Raw genomic sequence first — 20,194 nt, 5'->3', positions numbered from 1 at the left:
TCATAACTTTGTTCTTTTTTATTTTCTTGTAAATGATAGGGAACAAAATTTGAAATTTTGCAGTTGTGTATAACTTTACACATCATATCAAAATAACTATCAAAATGACAGTTTTGCCATTTAAGAAAATCAACGATGACGTCATATCTCTAAATTGGGACACCCTGTATACATTATTATTGTATGTCAAAAATGACAGTTTAAAATACTAATCGACGGGTCTGAGCATTTTTCAAAAAAACAATTATTATTTTAATTATTGAATTTATTCCAAATTACAGATATAACTTTGTTATTTTCTATTATCTTGTAAATGGTAGAGAATAAAAATTTGATATTTTGCAGTTGTGTATAACTTTACACACCCTATCAAAATAGCTATCAAAATGACAGTGTTGCCATTTAAGAAAATCAACGATGACGTCATATCTCTAAATTGGGACACCCTGTATACATTATAATTGCATGTCAAAAAGGACAATTTGAAATACTAATCGACGGGTCTGAGCATTTTTCAAAAAAACAATTAGTATTTGAGATATTGAATTTATTCCAAATTACAGACTCTCTCTGTATAATAAATAACATCAAAAGCATGAGGTAACGAAGAAGTACATTCCAGGATTGGCCAAGCAAGATCAGGCATTAGATGGTTATGTATATGTACTATTGTGGAGTAATAAAATAAAAAAAAAGAATAAAGAAAGAAATATTTATAAGACAATATCAGAAAGTATTGGGTTGCAACGCGCCCAACGCTGGGAAATAAATCAAAGAAACAAAAATCAAATATTATATTGCCGGCTAACTAGAATAGAATAGAATAGAAATATGCTTTATTGTCATGAAAAATTGTACAATTTTATCGGCAAAGCTTATAAAAAGTCAAGAAAACAAAACAATAACAATTCAATTTACTAAAATTACATAAATCGTCAATATAATTAAAAAAAATAATAATAAAAATAATGAAGTTAAACAGAAAGTATCAATTACAAAATTTAAAAATTTAAATAAATTGCAAATTGCATAGTCTAATCTTATGTCTAATAGAACGACATGTCTATATGTCTATTAGAACAACAAAGGACAAATTCAATTAAAAAAAAATAAATGACGCCGCCGGAATTGTGGAATTTTCCAACAGTTGACGTTGGACGTTGACGTTGTTTTCCAACAGTTAAAATCAGTTCTTACCAATGAATCAACCTCCCTAATAAATTGTTGGGACTATAGAATAAAATATTTTGATTTTTTTCCCAAAGTTTATATCAGCATATTTCATAGTGATAAAAATTGAGAAATTTTTGTTATAAATTTATATTTATTTTAGAATATATTTTGTGCATACAAAATAAATAATTTTAGTAAAAATTAACTTACCTTGTTTTCTTTTGTCTAGTTGCAAACTTCTCTTTCCTTCTGGATATTTAGAATCATAACAATCCGACAAGATATTTCCCGTTCGTCTTTTTCTCACAGCATACGTATGAACAGGTACTAAAAGTTTTGGTCGAGGTATCACAAAATCATTCGAATCACAACCTCCTCTATGAGGAGACACTGTCAAAGTTCTACTACGAGGAGTTGGTACCAATGGTCTATGCTTTGGAGAAGAACCGTCTTTATATAAACTGTACATTTCATTGTAATCACTATCTTCCGAAGTTTTGGTCTCAAAAGAAAATCTATCACTGGATGAGGAGGAATACGATGAAGGATATATAGTATTTGGTGGTAGTCGCTGCCTAGGTTTCTCGAAATGTTCATAGTAACCACTGTCAGCTCTTTTGACTGAGGGCGTTTTTCGTTTTTCAGAATCACTTGTTACTATATATTTATTCTGGTCATCGATCCAAGTGTTGACACGCTCCTGTGTTGCATCATCTGAATCAAATTCATCTGTTTTCCCTTCCTTAGTCTCAGAGCTTATTTCTGTACTGACCTCATCAAACCTTACAGATTTCTTTAGTTGCTTTTGAAAATCTTCCAAACTACTATTACAGTGCTGTTTATTTTGTAACGCTAATAATTTCTTTCTAGGCTTGGGTTTTGGAGGAATCACTTTTGGAGCATCCTCTACTCTCTGAGCCTGTGAGGGTAAAAAGTACTTAGCTGCATCTTCATCCACATCTTTATTATTTCGAGAATTTATCCTAGCTAAACATTTATCACTGTGATATTTTAATCTAATACTACCTTTAATACTTTTAGATTTGTTAGCATCTTCATTGTCTTTCTTTATATCATCTAGTAAACTCTGATACTGTCCTAGCCTACTGGAGACAGTACCGTCAAAACTCTTGTAACTGTACTTATCCCAAGAGTTAGAAGTTGAGCTGTTGTTGGAGAGCGATTTCTGAGCGTCTTCCCAGTTAGCTTCATACTGTTTCCCCCTCGTTCTGTTGGATATATCCATCTCTAACCATCCTGGATCATTGACAACGGCTTTACCAGGATAATGTTTAATCTTCATATTTTTTAACAAGTCCACTTTGACGGTCAACTATTGGTAGTAGGTTTCATTATTTTTGTCGAGTTTTCATTTAGAAAATCTGAAAATAAAATGTGTTAGGAAAGTCTTATATATTTTTTTGGCATGGCACGACCGAATAGTTTCATGGCTACGATATTTCCCGGTAATTTCAACTGTCGACATAACGCTGGTACCTATGATTAATGTGATTCCTAATACATTTCCAGTGAAAATAATAACTCTTTGATAAGTATTGGCGATTACAATTTTTTTTATATCCGTGTCCGCGAAGATTATAACTCCCAAAATATTTATAATGAAAAGATTTAGTTCATAATAAATGCCGACGAAAACAATTATTTCCCTTTATGTTTCTGTTTCTGCCGACCAAAACAATTATTTCTGAGAACTTTTTACTAATTATAATTTTCGTAGGCCCACAAACAGAAATGATGTTTTTTGCCGATACTCCTCAAAACATAAATTTTTTCGCTAACACTTTATTAGGGATTATAATTTTCACAATCACATAATCGAAAATAATATTTTTCGCGGCGTTCATTGAAAGTTCTACTCTTAACGGCATTTTTCGGAGTTATACTTTTCGTAGGCGGCGGCGATAAAATCCTGTATTTCGTGAGATATGAAATGTAAAATAGAGAAAAACACACAAAAAGAGGTTATTTTTCAAAAAACGCTTAAAATGTCAACAAACGCGGTCCAAGATTGCGGCTGTAATTTTGAATATTTTGTCGAGATATTTGGCAGACATATTCGTAATATAATAAAGAATGGCGGTACAGAGCCCAATTTGAGAAATATGTTAGTATGTGGAAATTACTCTATAACTAAATAAAATATTGCAAAAAGGAGTCTGTGCCGCCATTAAGAAGAACAAAAAAACAAACTTTCTTCAAATAAACTTTTTTATCCCATGCCTAGAAATCGAACATATTACATATAACTAAATAACTGATTAGTCAACATAGAGAAAGTGTCACAGTCATTTTGACAAATCTGCGTCAGATTTCTGTTCTGTTATCTGCATAGGGATTAGGAACACTCGATACGAATCGTATCCGCCATGTTTTACCGTAGCGCCGTAGAGTGTTCGTAATCCCTATGCAGATAACAGAAAAGAAATATGACGCAGGTTTGTCAAAATGACAGTGACACTTTCTCTATGTTGACTAATCAGTTATTTAGTTATAATATGTTCGATTTCTTGTTAGAGATAAAAAAAATTACTAGGTCCAATATGACACAAAATCTAGGCATGGGATAAAAAAGTTTATTTAAAGAAAGTTTATTTTTTTGATCTTCTTAATGGCGGTACAGGCTCCTTTTTCCAATATTTTAGTTAGTTATAGAGTAATTTCCACATACTAACATATTTCTCAAATTGGGCTCTGTACCGCCATTCTTTATTATATTACGAATATGTGTGCCAAATATTTCGACAAAATATTCAAAATTACAGCCGCAATCTTGGAACGCGTTTGTTGCTACCTGCTGATCTCTGCTGTTGCCTCTTAAGAAATGATAATTTAATAAACAATAATTTTTAATGTTCTCATTCCTTGTCTTACGCCAAATTAATCATCACTTAAAATTGTTTAGAATGTTATCATAATGATTTGTGTTATAAATTTTTTTTTGTTTACCTATATGACACGTAATATACATTTTTAGATATATACAGTGTGTAACAAAAAGATGAGTAAAAAAATAAATCACATACCTATTCTGGGACCAAAAATAGTTCGATTGAATCTAACTTACCTTAGTACAAATGTGCACATAAAAAAGTCACAGCCCTTTGAAGTTACAAAATGAAAATCAATTTTTTTCAATACAGTCGAACCCGCTTATTAGAATACCTGTTAAAGGAATATCCCGGTTTAAGGAATAGAAATTTGAGGTCCCGAAACCTCTCTACTAGCCATTAATGATCGGTTAGTAGAATATCCCAGTTATAAGAATATTTTTGCTTGGCACGAAGGCTATTCCAATAAGCGGGTTCGACTATATCGAAAACTGTTAAAGATTTTGTTTGTGTACGTTCCAATTAAATTATTATTGTGGACCATATTTTGAACATTTTATATTTTGAACATTTGTAGAATGCACCACATATGTATTTGTAAATGGCTAAGTAAGATTGTGTATGTAGAGGCCTAGTAATAATATGAAAATTTATTTATAATTTACATTCTGTTAGGTACCCAGAAATTTTGAAACATATTAAAACAAGAAGCCGCGTCTCGATAAAAACTGGTTTATCGAAAAAGTACCACGAGGCGAAAACGTTTTAAAAACATTGTATTTAATAATGGCACCACAATAATAATTTAATTGGAACGTACACAAACATTTGGAAGGTTTAAGGGAGCACAACTCCCATAACATTTTTATGGGGTGCACAAATTTCACTGTTTTTTTATGATGTTTCTGCCATAACAAATCCACATGTCCAGTTTCAACATAAATTCTCTATATTGGAAAAAATAGATTTTCATTTTGTAACTTCAAAGGTCTGTAACTTTGTTTATGTGCACATTTGTACTAAGGTAAGTTAGGTTCAATCAAACTATTTTCGGTCCCTGAATATGTGATTTAATTTATGACCTATCTTTTTGTTATATATTATATATTATTACCTGATATATTATTACCTGACCCTGTATATATTATTCACAAAATGAAATGTATACTTTTTGTATAACGGACTCCCTTCCTTTAATAATTATAAAAACTTGAAAAAAACTCTTACTTTCGGATTTAATTTACAATAACTTTTTTGTTTAGAAACATTTTTTAATTTAGAAAATCTCATTTTAAAGAGTAAGTGTTTTTTTCTACGACCATTTATAACATGCTCATTATTCGCTATTTTTTAATAGATAATAGCACCCATTACTGTACCCGTGAGTAATAGTTCATTACTCACGGGCGGAAGTTACTCACGGGTCATTACTCACGGGCTGAAGTTAGATTCAAGTCGCGCATGCAACTTTTAATATTAATCGTGTATAAACTGCAAATAAAATTACTTAAACTTGTTTATTTAATACAATAATTATTGTAATTCATATCAATAATTAACTTCGAAAAATTTTTAAAGAAATTTTAACTGTAACAATGTCAGTATATTTTTTACGTTTATATCTTGTTTACTAAAAATTTTGACGTTTATCATTTATTTTAGTGACAGTGACATTAGCGCATTTTGTTTGTGTTAATTGGAATTTATAACTAATATTATGTTTATTTTTCAAGTTATATTGTATTATTATATTATATATAGTAAATATACATTATAACTATATGAAATACGCCCACCGACAATAGCCATTTCCTATTTATTAGATTCACTGACAGTAGGTACGAATTTATGCTTAAAATTTTTCGGAAACGAATAGAACTTGGATTGACTATAGACTAAGAGCCGCTATAGGTGAAATTTCTTAATCATTTTAGGCACGATGGGACCCTATAACTTAAATAGTAGAACCTAAAAGAAAACGTTTGAACACTGTGCCGTCACTTTTCAGTGGCACATGCGTCGACAGTGGCGCATCAAACTTTCCACTTATGGACGGGATAAATAAATTAAAAGTTACCCTCCCTTACTAACAGAATTAAATTTTTTTTGTTTTTTTTTAAGTTCTATGTGATTAACACATAGGATTCAGAGTAATTTTAACCCACCACCCCCTTCCCCCTGCCTCCACCATCAAAAACTTCATTTTTCGTTTTTATTTTTTTTGGTGGGATGCAATAAATTTTAAAATTTCAAAAAATTCACACGCATAGCTGAGGCTTTTATAAAACATGCCTATTTTTATAGACCCATAGGTAGAGTGTACATAACCTCAAAAAATGAAAAGAAAATTTTTTTTTTCAAAAAAGCGTATAACTTTTTTTGAGAAATAGCTGCAGGTCTAATTATTTCTTAATCTTCAAAAATCCGAAAAAAACTGTTTTTTGGGGGATTTTCCCTATTTTATAGACTTCATAATATATCAAATCAATTTTGTTTTTATAGATTATATGTAACTTGAAGTAACTGAGTCCTTTAGAATATTTAAAAATCAGAAAAACACGTTCAAACCCCCCAAAAGCCCCTTAAAAACAGTTTTTTGGATTTTTGAAGGTGACCAGCGTTACAGAAAAATCTGAAAAAAATTAGAAATATAGTTTTGCTAAAATACACAAGACTAAGAAAAATTAGACTTGCAGCTATTTCTCAAAAAAAGTTATACGCTTTTTTGAAAAAAAAAATTCTTTTAATTTTTTGAGGTTAAGTACACTCTACCTATGGGTCTATAAAAATAGGTAAAATGTATGTAGTTGTGATCGCGCGTTAAGCACCAGCCATGAAAACAGGGCCTTAGCTCAGTCTCCATATTTTCCACGATTTTAAAAAAACTCACACTTTTTTGTCATGTATAATTTAAAGTTTTCAGCATGGAATTAGAATTCGAAATTTGTTAAAATTTCAGGAAAACTTTTAGAGAACTATTCGACAGCAAATATTTTTTGAGGATTTTTGTCCGGGATTTTTTGTGGGGATATTTTGTCCAAAAAAATTTGTGGAGATTATTTGTCCAGGATTTTTTGTGGGGATTTTTTGTCTGGGAAATATTTGTCCGGGGATTTTTTGTCCAGGGATAATTTGTGGTGATTTTTTGTCCGGGAATATTTGTCCGGGGATTATTTGTCCTAGCTTCCCTTTCATATATAGGATGGTGAACCTGCGAAGAGACCAGAATTTTATCAATCTCTGCGGAGTGTACGCGAAATATCAAATTTCTTGATTAAGGGCAGTACAAAGTATTCCGTCAGTTCCTACAACGATGATTGCAACAACAAAGGGTAAGTGGTTATTTAAATAAATTCTTTGTGTTGAGTTGCGTCAATTGAATGTTCCAAAACTTAAAGTCATAGTTCATAGAGTTTCTGTTAATTTAAGGTAATTTTTAACATGTCATGACAAATTTATAATCTAGTAATGCATTTTCCACCCATGATAGCTTCTCCAGTTTCCGATATTTCCCAAAAAATGGTGAAAAACGCACCCTAACAGATTCATAGAAAATATTTGTTTACCGATGATTTTTATACCGTTTATCATATCGCGTAAGAACCACCTTGTATAATTCTTAAAAAACAATTATCATCATTGCACTTTAACAGTTACTACCTTTTTCGCTAAATTAACTCTAACAATACGAATTTTTCGGTCGGTTTACTTGATTTTAGTAATAGCTTGTAATTTATTTACTTAAGTTTCACTTTAATCTGCAATACGGTTGCTGCGCAACAAATGCAAATGAACTCTTTTCAAGAAATTACCTACAAATACTAATTGGAACGTAACTTGCATGCAAGTTCTCATTGTCCCAAATAAAACACATTTATTATCAGAGGTGAGCTGGCCTTGAGCGAATCATTCGATAGGAACGAATCCATTCTATTAGCACCGAAGGAAACGATTCTGATCGTTTCAGATATATCTAACAATAAAACACTGAAAACTTTTGTTTTCAATACTTCCAAAAAATTTATTATAAGTAAGGCCGTCCGAACATGGGTCGATCGAAGACACGTCTCTAAGTTCGTGCGTCTTGCTCGTCTTGTACGAACCCTGCGGCACAAGCGATTGCTCTCCGACTCCGCACACTTGTCGATTCAGTTTGCTCACATCTTCCAACCAGGAAGAACGCATTTTTTATATATTAACCAAAACGACTATTTCGATCTGTAAAAAGTACGGTATTGTTACATTTTTAGTATAATTTGTATACAATGAGCATTATACAATTGAGGGTATTTTTCTACTTCCCCAACGAATTTTATATTACAAACAATATATTTCCACAAAGCTAGTAGGTAGTATTTACTACAATCAAAGAACATAACAGGCACCGATCTTTAAATAAAACTAAAATTTAATTAAGCGCAAAAAACAACAAAAAACAAAGGAAACAAATAAAATAAACTACCTTTATTCTATATGACTGGAAACGTGCGTCTCAGTCGAACTTTCTCGTGCACTACGGATCGCAAGGGACGAGAGTCGTACAAGACGAGGAGATTTGCAATCCTAAACGCTCCGTCTACGGAGCTCAATGCCACAACGAAGGAACTTGACTGGCGGGGAGAGACCTACGTGACTGGAATCGAGTCGAGTAGTTCGAGCGTCGCCCCATGTGCGGACGGCCTTAATGTCACTACAGCTGTTTCGGCAGAGTGCCTTTTTCAAGTGATGTATTTTACTATGTGTCTGCACTTCAAAGTCTCTAACTGAATGAGTTGAGGAGTGGGGAACTATTGGTCTCAAGTTGATCACTCAGAATTATGTATATCTGTATTTTTTAATTCATTAATTTCCAGAAATTCTAATAAAGTGGTCTTTATTTTGAATATGAAGAATTTGAAACTGTTCATTAAAAGAATGATTATGATCTAGAATTAGAAGGTGTGAAGTGCATACGTAGAAGCTGTTCTCCTATTATTGAAAGCTCTTTTGTGTGCTGCTATAAGTTTGTGAAAGGTTCTGCCAGTTTGGCCGATGTAAATTTTTGGACAGTCGCCACATGTCAGTTTGTATACACCACTCTGTAATTACTTTTTCTTTTCGCTCTTATTGTTCTTAAAGTATTTGCTTAAGTTGTTTGTTCTGAGAGCTGATTAGGGATTTGCTTGAAATTTTGACAGTAGGTAGAAAATAGCTAAAGATCAAAATATACCAATTGTGTTTTTTCTCTGGGGGTGGTTACCATTCCAACGTGGGGGTAGAAAATGTTTAACAATTGGAAAGACTGATATGTTTTTGTACACACTTATGACAACTGAATGAATGGGAAGAGAAAAGTGTTTTTGAAGTGTGTAAAATTTATTAATTTCTAGCTGAGCGCTTTCGGCTTACCAAGCCATCATCAGAGCTTTACTACAATAAAATATCTCTTATAAGCGCAACTAAATTTTAAAATTCTACAAAGTTTAAATTGCGTCAAATGTTTAAGTACCACTATAAAGAGAGAAATCCCATTTTTGTATTGAAAAAAATCCTTATGTAATTTTTGAAAACTTGGTCGGAACTTGAATTTTTATAAGTATTTAAAAATTTTTTATATTGAAAAAAGGTTAAAAAACATATAGGACAGCACATGGGACTTTCACAAATAAACACATTAAAAGATTTTATGATCACGGTAAGGTTAAAAAACCTACCATCTTAGGTGGAGGCAACTGGCAGAATAAGCTGACAGGACAGCAGACTGAAACAGGATATGCTCTCCTAAATTTTAGCGTTATTTCTACCAGTTATAAGCATTACTTTTGACTTATATAAATTTGGACAATAAGGGGTAGTTTTTATCCTAAAAAATGATTAGCACATATTGGATACAGAAGGGGAGGCTATATTGAGCTTACAAACAAAGTTCCATACAAAGCGATGCATATATAAAAAATTCTGACGTTTCCTATTATTTTTACAGTCATATCCTATAAAAACAACGAGAAACGACTTTGCGAACTATACTGTAGATTGTATGGAAATACGATATAAAAACTTTTGTACTCAATATGTTGATGAACCGATGAAAAGAATCGATTCCTAGAAAGTAGTCGATACTAAGTAATCAAATCTCTGAAAGAAACGACCGTACTCAGTTCTATCGAATGCCGCACTCTAACTGGCGAATTTGGGAAATATGCAGATTTTTCAAACGTCATTTGTGAATGTGTTTTTGTTTTGTCATGTAAGTTTAACTTGAACTGCATAATTTATTGCTTTACACAACAAAATTGATTTTAAATACCTAAATCTTTTGAAAAATAATTCAGGCAGGTATTTATTTGGTGACGTAATAATATATAATATAATATGATATTATATTCTACAACATAATATCAATTTTGTTATCATTTGAGAGAATTGCAGAAAATAAACACGGCATAACAATTTCGAGAAATTACAAAAGAATAAATATACCTAACATAAATTTTACTTTATTTATTACTACCAAAAATTTATGAAGATTTATATATTCATAAATATTTGGATATACATAAACTGTTTACTTTTGTAAAATAAATATGCCAAGCATCGTAGAAATAAATAATTTTCAGGGGCCTACACCTTCCAAAAGGAGTAAGAATTTTAATAATCCTTAAAATCCAATAATAACCTTATTACGCAAAAGTTGGTTTTCAAAATAACTCTATAATTACCAATCTATAGAAATAACCTCAAAAACAGAAAACAAATTTTAAGCAAAGGCTTAAACCAACTCCCGCGCAAGCCTATAATATTTGATTTAGGCCATAGATTTAAGAAGCCCGAGATGTAACATGAACCTATTTAGATAGCTGTGCGAATGTTGCCTTGTTTCTAAACAGAATCGCTGGGGTGGGGATCTTCTACATAAATGAAACAGAGTTGGATTCAGAATAATTAATAATATTTATTGGATTAGTTTCGAATATAACACAAATTAATATACACTTATTTAACTAATTACACTAATCGTATTGACTAATCACAAAAAACAAGAAGTTATCTTAAATTTAAAATTAATATTTTAATGTAGGATATGCACACGTTTGAAATATACTTTGTTTACCGCATATTTATAACATAAAGTTTTACAATAAAAATAATCAATGATCAAAAACTAAAAAATATTTTCATTGTCCAGAAAATAATATCATTTTATTATGAATAATAATTCTTTTACTTTTACTAGTATCTATAGTTGTTTTATTATAATGATGAATTCGGACGTTAATGTAGGTGAAAATTATTAATTTTAATAAATTGGAATAATGTGACTCTAAAAAGGAATACTGTTTGAAAGGGTTGTGTAAGTTCTTAAATAATCATTGTTCTAATTCTTTTAATATTTGGATATTAACAGTATTAACATTAATACGTTTATTGACGTTTATGTGGCACTGCAGCACTTTTTCGGCAGTAGAGCAAATAATAATAACATATTTGGATGGATAAGTTAAATTTAATGTATCTCTTTGGTTGATGAATGATGTCAACATCCTGAAATGTAAACTTCTCTCTTGTAATGTGTAAATGATAAGTTCCTTAATTGAAGTAATATAAAATTTGTATTGGATATGTTATCGTTATCATCAACACATTCGTCTTCAACAATTCGTTCTCTGCCACAAAACTTATTAATTATTTTTTCAGGAGCCATACCTGTAATCAGTTCAAAAGGAATACAATTTCCTCTAAAACTATCCCTTAGTTCTAAATGTTTTAACATTTTTTTATAAGCTGCCTTAAACTGTTTAGTAGTTGGATTATTGTTATAACCCCCCATTGATCTAATTAACCCCAAAAAAAGTTTTTTGTATTTATTTTGTATATATTTTTGTAATATTTTTTTAAGTTATATTACATTGCATTAATATAAAACATATTTAGAATCAACAACTAACAGACGACGACATCTTGAGCATATATTTAAAAAAAAATAAACAAAGCAATACAATGATAAAATAAGTAACTCGGTACTTTTTACGTTTTTACAATTACAAACAATCTGGCATAATACCACCCTGGTGTCGAATGTAAACAAAGCGGCATTGGAATTTGGAGCCTCGAACATTATCGGCGGTTCTCGTCACGATACGAAGCTAATGTCGACTCCAATTGGTGGAATCGCTTAGGTAGGGATAAAGAAGAATTTGGTACGCTGCGCAATGAACGATGTTACATCTCGGGGTTTTCATTAATCTAAGGTTTAGGCCTACGCTGAAGTCTCAAATTGAAGTGGAAATACAGGCATCTAAACTTAAGCTCAGGCTCAGTCTTAAAGTAAGCTTTAGCTTAAGTGCAGTTGGAAATACCGGCCCTTAGGCATGTGTAGGTATAGGTACATTGGGTTATTCAGGTTTTAGTAACGTAATTAGTCTAAATTGCAGACAGATGCCATTTTTAAAATTTTTTAAATGAGATCACATGACAAATAATTCCTCACTTGGCAGCTCTTCCGTCAATCAGTGTGATCTTTGTGTTTTGTGCGATTCTGTCTAAATGAGCTCTAAATCAGCGGTTCCCAAACTGGGGGGCGCGCCCCCCCTGGGGGGCGTGAGAACATATCAGGGGGGGCGCGAGACAAGTTGAACATTAAATTAAATTTAGTTATATTTTTCTAAAATTCAATATTAACCGCTTGTCAAACTGTGTCTGGTAGCGCAGAGTAAGCAAAAGTTATCTCAAATACCTCTTTTTGACAACACTGTGCATGAAACGCCGCATTAATGATATGACCGAAGACGTACAAAACCAGGTAGTTGATGCAGTAAAATAATCGCCATTTTTTGCTATTCAGCTAGACGAGAGTACTGACATAGCACAATGTTATCAGTTAATTGTTTATGTTCGGTATATTCAAAACGAAAGAATGAAAGACAAGCTACTCTTTTCTACAGAGTTGGAGACTGGAGACCACGACAAAAGTTATTATTAATGTTATGAAAGCAGTGTGAGAGTTTTTTGACAAACATGAACTTTCTTGACAAAAACTGATCAGTTTATGTACAGATGGTGCACCTTCAATGCTAGGTTTTCGCTCAGGCTATTTGCAATTAGTAATAGAGAAAAATGCTGGTGTGATTGGGATACATTGTTTTATACATCGACAAGCCTTGGCAGCAAAACCCCTTCCAAATGAACGTATGGCTGTCTTAAAGTTGTGTATTAAAGTAGTGAAGTACATAAAAAAAGAGTTCGTTGAATACTCGACTGTTTAAAACGCTTTGTGAAGATTTAGAAAGTGATCACAAAACACTGCTACTTCATACAGAAGTACGATGGCTTTCAAAAGGAAACATGTTGGCAAGATTATTTGACCTTTGAGATGAAGTAATCACCTTGAAACATCAAAAGCAAAATGAGCTAAACATGGCCTTCAAAAAACATTGTACCCAAGTAATATTGGCTTATTTGTCAGACATCTTTGACTCGTTGAACATCCTCAACCTAAAACTGCAGGGTGGAGACTCAAATATAGTAGTTACTCATTGTGATGGAGGCTTTCCACTTTGGAGGCGTAAAATATCAGCAAACCCCTGAAATTATTCAAATTTCTCTAAAGTAGAGCCAATCTCAGAAGAAACACGCAGAGGAAAGGACATTTATGAAGGATCAAGTTTGAAAATCCAAATATCAAACCATTTGGAGAGCCTAATTGAAGAGTTCCAGAAATACTTCCCAAACACCTGTGACAATTTTATTTACAGAATGTCAACTGATCCATTCCATGTCAACATAGACTCCCTGCATGAATCACTTCAAGAAGATGCTTTGCAAATAAATCCAAATGATTTTTTGCACGATTCCTCTGCCAAATACTTTGTTATAATGGCCAAACCTTCATTTTGGTTAAAATATTTCAAAGTGTATCTTAGTGTATCACGGGAAGCTCTTCATTTATATTTGCCTTTTTCAAGTAACTATTTGTGCGATTTTCAACACTTGTGGCAATTAAAACAAAGTATCGGAATAAACTTGATGTTGCTAGTGACTTGTGCTGTGCACTTACTAAAACTCAGCCTAGGAATCCTAGTAAATAAAATGCAAGCACATTCATCTCACTAAGCAACATAATCTATTTTTCTTTTATTAATAATTTTTGTATTTTATGGAAACTGATATTGTTGTATCTTATGGCAGAATAAATAAATGTTTTGTTTTCAAGCTAATACTTATTTGTTTTTGTTTTGTTCCTATTTAGGCGCATACAATTTATTGTAAGGGGGGGCGCGAGAAGCTTTCTTTCAAAAAAGGGGGCGTGGTACAAAAAAGTTTGGGAACCCCTGCTCTAAATGATCAAACTGCCACCAGTGCCACCCCCTGTTTCTTGTCAATTTGAACATTGAATTTGAGCGAAAAGTAATGTTTATTTGTCAAACAAAATTTTTTTTGAGAGCAGTAAAATGTATTTTGAATTAAATAAATTACATACATTCTTCTTTTTGTACCAATTAATTTAATTAAAAACAAATTTTTTTGGACACCCTGTATAAATAATTATTTTAATGTTTAAATCACTGAATAGAGAAAAATAACATTTCAAATGAACTAGCACACGACACCTATTCTCATTTAAAAAAATCATCGATTACGTCATTATGCCCATATGGATGACGTCATTACTATGATATATATGTCAAAAAAATACAATTAAATAAAAGTCGACCTATTTCAAGTCGCCGACTTATCAAATAATGAATTTAATCCTTTCATTTGCATCATACTGTATATTTTCTGTGGACCTATATTGTATATTAGCATAATATAAATAGTGGTGATATTTTAATTTTTATTAAACACTATAAATTTCTTTTAGCAATAATAAACATTAGTTTATTGCTTTAGAAAAGTGAAATACTTATTAGTGAAAGTAAATAATATAAATCATTTTATCTACAACTACCGCTATCACATTCAATTACAATAATTCACAATTACTTTTGTTTCTAATAAAACTAATCATAGTACTATTTATTTACAGATACCAAAAAAACCAACAGAAGAAGAAAGTGAATATGATACATAGTTTATAAATAGTACGAAAGTGTTGTGTTCATTGACCCATCTCTTACGTAGGTATTATATCAACATGAAATGTATAAATGTATCTTTGGTCTATTTTGAGTTAAATTATTATTGTTTATCTTGTAAAGAAATTTTTCTTGGGCATTTTTAAACGAAAGAGGTAAAAAACATAAAAATCCACGAGTAAAATAAATTCCTGTTGCTGGGTGTATAACATAAATCACAAAAACTAGTTAAATTTCTTTATAAAATGTATATTTATAAAAAATCTCTAAAAATGCCGCAAGTTAAATCCAGGAATATTTTAAACATTTTACACCTTTTTAACAATATAATGTAAACAATAAAAACTATAACATTTGAAGGGTTTTTACCCAAATATCTTGGTGGCTCAGATATGTACATTAATATGTATAAGCACTGATGATGGAATTATTATTTCGAACATGTTCTGTGATGTAGCCCTTTTTGGGGATTTTTTATAAATATATCTTTGACAACGGAATTTAACTATTTTTTTAAATATATTTTATCTATATAAATATAATATTATCTTTTATTTTAGCATCTCTCGTAACATTTTCACATTTTTTATCTCAAAATTTATTAATTGTAGAGAAAGATTTGTTACATAAAAAATGAAATAAAATAATTTTCCTATTAGATAGGCATGATGTTACATAATTCAAATTTTGTCAATGATGATAATAAAATTAGATGCAGAAGAGTAGTATAAGAAAACTTTTTTACTTATTTAACCATTTTTAATTATTCCAGATACCTATTAACGTCAATATTTTGTAGTTGAACATAAGTAATTTAGTTCATGACCTAACGAAATTTGCAAGACAAAATATGTATATTTATGTTTGCATTATTTTTGCAAAAATGGCTAAAAAAAACTCAAAAACCTATATCTTTTGTTAGATACATGCTAAAATGGTATCCACGTTTCAGCAAAAGATGGAGTACGTCAAAACTGCCAAAACGCCAAAACTCTCTTTCCATATGGCATATACATGGCCATATGGAAACCACTACAGGAAATAGGAATACTAGAAAAATAATAAACTCATCAAAGAACTCTACAGTGATACATAAAAACAAGTCCTACACAACGGCCTAACATCTGATCCAATTGCTGTACTAAACGGAGTAAAACAGGGTTGTGGTTCATCCCCCTACTACCACTGTACTATAATAGACTCCCTACTAGCAAAGGTACACTCCAATAGAGGAATTTACTGGCGACTAACAAACAGACTGGTAGATCTAGATTACACGAATGTGTCTCTTGGAACATATAAAAGAGAACATGCAACTCCAAGTAAAAAGATAACAAGAATAATCAAAGAAAGTTGGTCTAGAAATAAACATATACAAAACCAAAGGAATGGGACTTAACACCAGAAACAAACAGCTTATTGTGATCAACAACCAGAATTGAAAGAATGGTGGACTTTGTATATCTGTGCAGCATGCAGCATAATTGATTGTAGCGGTGGTATAGAACGTGATGTGATGGGAAGAACCAATATGGCTCTTAATGCCTACAATATGCTAGCATATGAAAATACAGAATAATGAAAGCTTTCATCAATATAGTGTTACGAAAAATCCTTCGTATATTTTGGTCTAACAGAATCTCGAATAAAAATTTATGGAACCAAACTAACCAGAAAATGTATAATAATAGTCTCCCTTTTATACCGCTAACACAGCTTTAGGATTATAGCAGAGTAGTCTGCTATCTCTTGGGCCTATGGTAAATAAGAAAAGTAACAGGACCAGTGCTACGTTGGTGCTACATTTCCCCAGCCTATTGTTCATCATCATCATCAATGGTGCTACAGCCCTATGAAAGAGCCTCGACCTTCCCAAGTCTATTACGCCAGTCAGTCCTATCCATTGCCAACTGTTGCCAGTTTGCTGCGCCTTTTTTCTCCCATCCTCATCTACACCATCCTTCCATCTAAGTTTTGGCCTACCCCTATTTCTACTTCCCACAGGTTGTGACATAAGGATTCTTCTAGGAGAGTTGTTGTGCTGTGATCTTGCTAGATGTCCTGCCCATCTTAGTCTTCCTATTCTTATAAGAGATACTACGTCTTTACCACCAAATATATGTTTATATCTGTGGTATACCTCGTAGTTGTACCTCCTCCTCCAAATACCATTTTCACAGATGCCACCGAATATTCCTCTCAGGATCCTTCGTTCAAATATAAGCAGAAGGTTTTCATCTGCCTTGGAGATGGTCCATGTCTCCGATCCATATGTCAACACTGGTTGTATAAGGGTTTTGTATATTATGGTTATTTTTGTTTTTTGAGTTTCTCTTCTCATATGTCTACTCAGTCCAAAATAGCATTTGTTCGCTAGGATTATCCTTCGCTTGATTTATTCCGTCATGACGTTCTCCTTGGTGATCAGGGAGCCTAAGTATGTGAAGTTGTCCACCACTTCAAAGGTAGAGTTATCAGCAGTGAATTGGTGACCGATGTTTCTGGCTCTATTGTTGGGTGTTGATGCCAACATCTTAGTTTTCTCCTCGTTTACTTTCAGGCCCATATTTTTGAGGCATTTGAGAAGGCGGTATACATTTCTTCGAGTTTGTGTGTTGTGCGGGCAACTAGGTCCACTTCATCTGCATATGCCAAAATTTGGGATGATTTATTAAAAATATTTCCTGTGTTGTCTATTCGTGCATCTCTGATTGCCTTTTCCAGAGCTATGTTGAAGAGGAGACACGCCAGCGCATCTCCCTGTCGCAGCCCAACATTTGTTTCAAACGCCTGTGATTGTTCGCCCTGTATTTCGACTTTGCAAACGACTTTACGCATTGTAGCCTTACCCAATCTTATCAGTTTATCAGGGATGTGGAATTCATCCATGGCTTCATACAATTTATTTCTTAGAACACTATCATAGGCCGATTTAAAATCTACGAAAAGATGGTATGTGTCGATATTGAATTCATTGTTTTTTTCCAGTATTTGCCTTCAAATCAGCACAAAGATCTGGTCTGTTGTTGATCGACCAGGCCTAAAACCACTTTGATATTCGCCAAGCAGCTCCTCTGAATGTGCACTTAGGCGACCATATAAGATACTCGAAAATATTTTGTAAGCTGTATTAAGGAGGGTTATTCCCCTATAGTTTCTACATTCCAATTGATCACTCTTTTTGTGTAGCGGGTAAACGATTCCAATACACCACTCTTCCGGGATTTGTTCCTCATTCCAGGCTCTCATGTTTCGCGATTTATCTCCAGAGTCGCCCATTCTCGAGACAATGAATTTATTCCAACCCAAACGTCCTCACTGTACATATAACTTCAGAGGCTTATATTTTAAAAGCATGATTTTTTGGAGCTATGGGCCCATTGAGTCTTTTGTTCTACAAGTCAAGGACTACCAGAACCCAAAATTTCAGAGTATTTGACAGACAGCCATTTCCCGTAAGGTTTCTGCGGGGTCCTATCGAAAAGATTGGATTTTCGAGCATCATTTATAAAATATACTTTTCGCCTTACTCTTTCAAAGATCACAGTAATTGAAATCGAAAATCGTCTTGTTCTATTTTTGTAAGAAAAAATACATTCTATTTCAATAATGGAAGTCGCTGATGCACAAAATTGTGACCACAATTGATTTACACTGTAAACATTACATCAATGGGGCATAAAAAGTGTAAATAATGAAAAACCATAGAAAACTGGAGAAGCGGAAATATATCTAAACTGAAAACGAAATTAAAATTGCTTTTTTTTATTTATAAATATCTAATCCACGTCAACCACATAAGGTTATTTGTAGAGTCACCTACACCAGGATTGGATTTATTTACATTAAACAGATGTGTATAAACTAAAAGTCTTTTAAAATAATATACTCCAGGGAAATAAGCTAGAAATAGACCATGTTCGGGACACTCAAAGATCCAGGTAGCTGACTACTTTTTTGGTTATTGTAGACCTATAGAAAGTAAAAACCTACCTGTTTCCTGTCTAGAGTTCGCGTCCGTTTTTTAATTATTAACAATTTAGTGCAAAAATCGCGATTATTTCGATTTTTTGCACCCCATTCAAAAGCTAAATAGTTGACATAAAATTACAAAATTTGATTTTTTAGAACATTAAAAAAGCTTCAAAATACCTATTTGTTGCTACGCAAACTGCAACATAAGCAAAAATCGTTATTTGTTAATAACTTTTACGAAAACTACCTTAGAACTGTAATGTTTCACCTACAGTTGGGTACTGGGGTACTTAACAAACCCTCAAAATTTGAGACCGATCCATTAATTAGTTTAAAAGTTATTGTATTTGTGTATCCTAGAGACCTTTATTTTGCAATAACATAAGACAGAAAATAATAAAGATAAGCATGAAGAAGTGAATAAAAAAAGTTTTTGAAAGAAAGATGTATGCATCCTTTCACTAGTAATTCTAGAGGCAAAAATCACATTAATTGGAATAACTAGTGATCCAAGATCTACAACGTTATCTTGCATTTTTTGTATCTTTAATGCTGGAGATGACTAAAGCTTATTCTTTTGTAGGATGTTTAAAATAATTTACGGTATCTGAAGTATAGTTGTGAGTAAAATTATTGTTGTATGGATTCATTTTATCCATTTTCTTGATCAGAATTGAGCTGGTCCTGTGGCCGGTTCAAAAATTTGTTAAGATGTAAGTGGCATTTTTTAATGTGGCCCTATAGTTTGTACATTGTTATATATTTCCCTTGTTTTTGAAAACAGGTGTAATATACTGCTTCTCCGTTTGTATGGCAATTGTCCAACTTTAACAAAATTGTATTAAATAAACCTGTTGGCCACCTTGTTCCAGTCTCTCCCAATATTCTCCACACTTCCTCAGGAATATCATCTGGTCCAATTGATTTTCATTTCTTTATTTTATAAAGTGATGAATCACTTCCTCGTTTTTTATTTTGGTAAGCATTGCTGCTACTGTCTCCGTGAACTGAACTTCTTCTTCTTTTTCTTCTAAGGCACTACAGCCCAAATTGAGCCTTAGCCTCCTTTATTTTTTGCCTCCACCCTTGCTTGTCTGTGGCTGCTCTTCTCCATACACGGACTCCTAAAAGGATTTGTGCGTT

The 20,194-nt window shown here is 32.3% G+C and overlaps 1 protein-coding gene across 4 annotated transcripts in view; it reads right to left on the bottom strand.

Annotated features, from left to right (window-relative positions):
* The window catches only part of LOC114330751 (cGMP-dependent protein kinase, isozyme 2 forms cD4/T1/T3A/T3B), a 1,273,893-nt gene that overhangs the window by 261,491 nt on the left and 992,208 nt on the right, over positions 1-20,194 (bottom strand). The window contains exon 2 of one of the 4 annotated variants that reach the window (XM_050655747.1): positions 1,384-2,555. The exons of the other annotated variants lie outside the window; for them this stretch is intronic. Coding sequence (XP_050511704.1) covers positions 1,384-2,476 — 1,093 coding nt within the window. The 5' untranslated portion in view covers positions 2,477-2,555. The remainder of the gene's footprint in view (positions 1-1,383; positions 2,556-20,194) is intronic. 4 annotated transcript variants of the gene reach the window in all.

The sequence above is a fragment of the Diabrotica virgifera genome, chromosome 7, assembly GCF_917563875.1.
Source record: "Diabrotica virgifera virgifera chromosome 7, PGI_DIABVI_V3a".
NCBI lineage: Eukaryota > Metazoa > Arthropoda > Insecta > Coleoptera > Chrysomelidae > Diabrotica > Diabrotica virgifera.
The sequence above is the reverse complement of the archived record's forward strand: the minus strand, read 5'-3'. Positions and strand labels throughout refer to the sequence as shown.